Source organism: Neomonachus schauinslandi, chromosome X, assembly GCF_002201575.2.
Source record: "Neomonachus schauinslandi chromosome X, ASM220157v2, whole genome shotgun sequence".
Classification (NCBI taxonomy): Eukaryota; Metazoa; Chordata; class Mammalia; order Carnivora; family Phocidae; genus Neomonachus; species Neomonachus schauinslandi.
This window is the reverse complement of record NC_058419.1, coordinates 79,890,792-79,894,223: the sequence shown is the minus strand read 5'-3', so window position 1 is coordinate 79,894,223 and position 3,432 is coordinate 79,890,792. Positions and strand designations below refer to the sequence as shown.

At 46.0% G+C, this 3,432-nt stretch overlaps 1 protein-coding gene across 1 annotated transcript; it reads left to right on the top strand.

Moving 5' to 3' along the window:
* Positions 1–1,130: 1,130 nt before the first annotated feature.
* Positions 1,131–2,566, top strand: MAGEH1 (MAGE family member H1). Its single transcript, XM_021700757.1, has one exon. The coding sequence runs from the start codon at positions 1,376–1,378 to the stop codon at positions 2,033–2,035; it is 660 nt and encodes a 219-aa protein (XP_021556432.1). The 5' UTR covers positions 1,131–1,375; the 3' UTR covers positions 2,036–2,566.
* The last annotated feature ends 866 nt before the right edge of the window (positions 2,567–3,432 follow it).

Sequence of the window (3,432 nt, the reverse complement as noted above, 5' to 3'; positions counted from 1 at the left end):
ACTTATGCAAAATAGTATCTTTGGAATGACATGAGAAAGATACAGAGTGCTTGCTATAGAGACTCCTCCCTCAGGGGACTGAACATGGACTCACTATTCATCCAGGAAGACAAGCTTCAGGGAGGAAGAGGCCTGTGAGTAGGCAGATGGAATTTAGATAATTGGGGATGAGAGGAAAAGCAATTCAGACCAAGGAACTACTGAGCAAAGACCCAGAGTGGATAAAGTTCAGAGTATGCTCCGGGTTACATTTGGATTACCAAATGAATGAAAGAACAAAAATAAATCAGGCATTCAGGTGGACTGGAGCCTAGAAACCTCAGAGCCAACCTGCACTTCCACCACCTTCTCCCCATCCCCCTCTTCCACCCAATCAGTCCCTAAAGCCTGTCCAGGATCACCCTTAAAATGGCTTTCTGCATCCCCATCCTCATGGCAACTGCTTTAAGACTCACTTTCTTTTCGTCTCGCTTCTTATTCTGATTGCTTCCTAATGACCTGCGAGACAACAGTCTGTACAGCCTCTGTGAAGCTCTGCGAATGCAAGTCTGATTCAGTCAGTGACCTGCTTAATAATCCCATGAATATAGAACATTTAAAGATTCTGCACCTCTTGCACAGTGTTCACAGCTTTTGCAGTCCCACCTCCCCTCATCACCCAGCAATTCAGCCATAGGCATCTTATCTGGGTCCTAGAGGGGTCCATGAATCAATTAGTATACACATAAACTATTTCTGAGAACAGGGATGGTAAATTAATGTGCTGTGTAAGCCAAGACAGGAAAGGATAACTGAGACCACTGATATCTCCACAAATACACTCCTCAACTCCATTCCCCCACACACTCCACCACCACCCCTTGACACACATACATGTACATGCCGCATTCTGTGAGAATTCCTTCCCAATACCCGCGAGCAAATGTACCAAACTGAAAAACACAAGAATCCTATGGTATTCATTTCTCCCGTGTATTCCCCTGCCCTTGCCAATCTCTAGCTGTCATCTCTGCCCTAGTCCCACCCCTGCCTTGTTGAGCTTCTTTTCCTATCTGACAGCGGAAATCTGGGTGGAGGAGACGCCCACTTCCTCTTTGGAGTTCGGAGTGCGTGGCAGAAAAGGCGGAGTCAGTTCTGCAGAGCATTCGCGCGCGCTTGCGGCGGGAGCGAGTGCAGATGGCGGTTGCTCATGCATTTCAGCTTCCCTGGGAGTGAGCTTTCTTGCTGAGAACGTCTGGTTTGTTGCTACAAAGACTATTGACATTGCTGGCTTCAGCGACAGCCGCTTCTTAAGGTAGAGGTAGTTGCGTTCTGCAGAAGTTGCAGGCATCTTTCCCTAGAATTGCAATAAGCTCAAGAGCCCATAGTAGAAGACATGCCTCGGGGTCGGAAGAGTCGGCGCCGCCGTAACGCAAGGGCCGCAGAAGAGAACCGCAACAACCGTAAGATCCAGGCCTCAGAGGCTTCTGAGACCCCGATGGCCTCATCTCTAGCCCCAAGCACCCCGGAGGACGACCTGAGTGGCCCTGAGGAAGACCCTAGCACTCCGGAGGAGGCCTCCACCACGCCTGAGGAAGCCTCCAACACTGCTCAAGTGCAAAAGCCCTCGGTAGCCCGGAGCAATTTTCAGGGCACCAAGAAAAGTCTCCTGATGTCCATATTAGCCCTCATCTTCATCATGGGCAACAGCGCCAAGGAGGCCCTGGTCTGGAAAGTGCTGGCGAAGTTGGGAATGCAGCCTGGCCGGCAGCACAGCATCTTTGGAGATCCAAAGAAGGTCGTCACAGAGGAGTTTGTGCGCAGAGGGTACCTGATTTATAAGCCGGTGCCGCGTAGCAGTCCTGTGGAGTATGAGTTCTTCTGGGGACCTAGAGCACACGTGGAATCCAGCAAGCTGAAAGTCATGCATTTTGTGGCAAGGGTGCGTAACCGATGCTCCAAGGACTGGCCATGTAATTATGATTGGGATTCTGAAGATGATGCAGAAGTTGAGGCTATCCTCAATTCAGGTGCTAAGGGTTACAGCGCACCTTAGGGAAATCTGGGGCACACTCTTGAGGGGGGTTGGAAACAATATCAAAGTTACCCCAAGGAGTAGATTAGCTGGGTCCTGAGTTGAATATGATGGGAAAAGGGGGGCATTTGATATTTGTGATCAGTGCTAATTGTTTAACTGCAATATAGAGCGTTTGCTATGGATATTGTACGATTGTATACATTTTATATAGTGCTGATTAAGGTCAAATTATGATTAAGATACGATTGCAGAAAAGATTTTTTTTTCTTTTTTCTGTCATTGAGATTTAGTATAACAGTTTTGCTAACGTTGTAAAATGAGTCCATCATGCTCTGTGATCTGATACATATTTTAAATAGGCTGTTCTTGAAAGTTTGAAATAACCAGTAATGTGAGAGAAGGATAGGGGAATTCTTTTATGTCTGACCTTTCTGAAACCTTTGTTTCTGCTATTGTGTAAAGAAAACTAACAACTACCATGAATTTACTTAGTTACTGTGCAAGAAAAAAAATAAAAGCATAATGACGAGGACACCTTGTTCATTTACTGACCACCAGTTATGTGTGAGGCATCAGTCTAGGTTCTGGGGATACTCCGTGGCACACAGCCCTCAGTTCTAAAGAATGTTCGAGATTACACAGGAGAGACAAATACGTAAACTGGCAGTGTGGTAAACGCTGTAATAGGGAGTGAGTATGGCGTGCCATAAAAATGTGGAAACACTTATGTGACCTGTCTTGGGGGTGGGACGGGAAAGAGGGGACATCACAGGTTTCTATGAGAACCCAAGAGATGCTTAAATAAGTTTGGGGGAATATGAAAGGGGCAGCAAAGCATTCTGGGAAAATACTGTGTATTAGGTATTTTTGGATACCTAACCCGGCTTGGAGGGAGGGGGCATTGGCAAAGGGAAGGGGTTATCATGGGGTACTGTAGAAATAGAAAATACACTTAAATCGGCTTGAGAAGAGGGCCGGGGAGAGAGGGGTGGTTGCAGGAAAAAGGACATTGTGGGGTACTACAGAAATTAAAAAGATGGGACTGTCAGAAAATTCTTGGTGAGATGACAACCTGAGGTCTGAAAATAATATTGAAGATGGGGAAGGGAGTAATTATGGAGGCAGTAAAGGCAGCGTGGACATTAGGGAAACAACAAATTCTCCACTGAACGATTAAGGTTATGTCAAGGGGAAAGCGGAGAAAAAGAAATAAGGTGGGGAAAAGGTGAGCAGAAGCTAGAGCCTCAAAGGGTGGGAGCTATGGCTGATTTTAATAAGAACAAAGATGGTTAATAATAATGATAATCCTGGAATCATAATAATTTAAAAAAGCAAAAAAAAAAAAAAAAAAAGCAGAGCCTCTTGGATGAGTCAGAGAGAAGACTCGACCTGTGGCATCTCTGGAAGGTAACCTG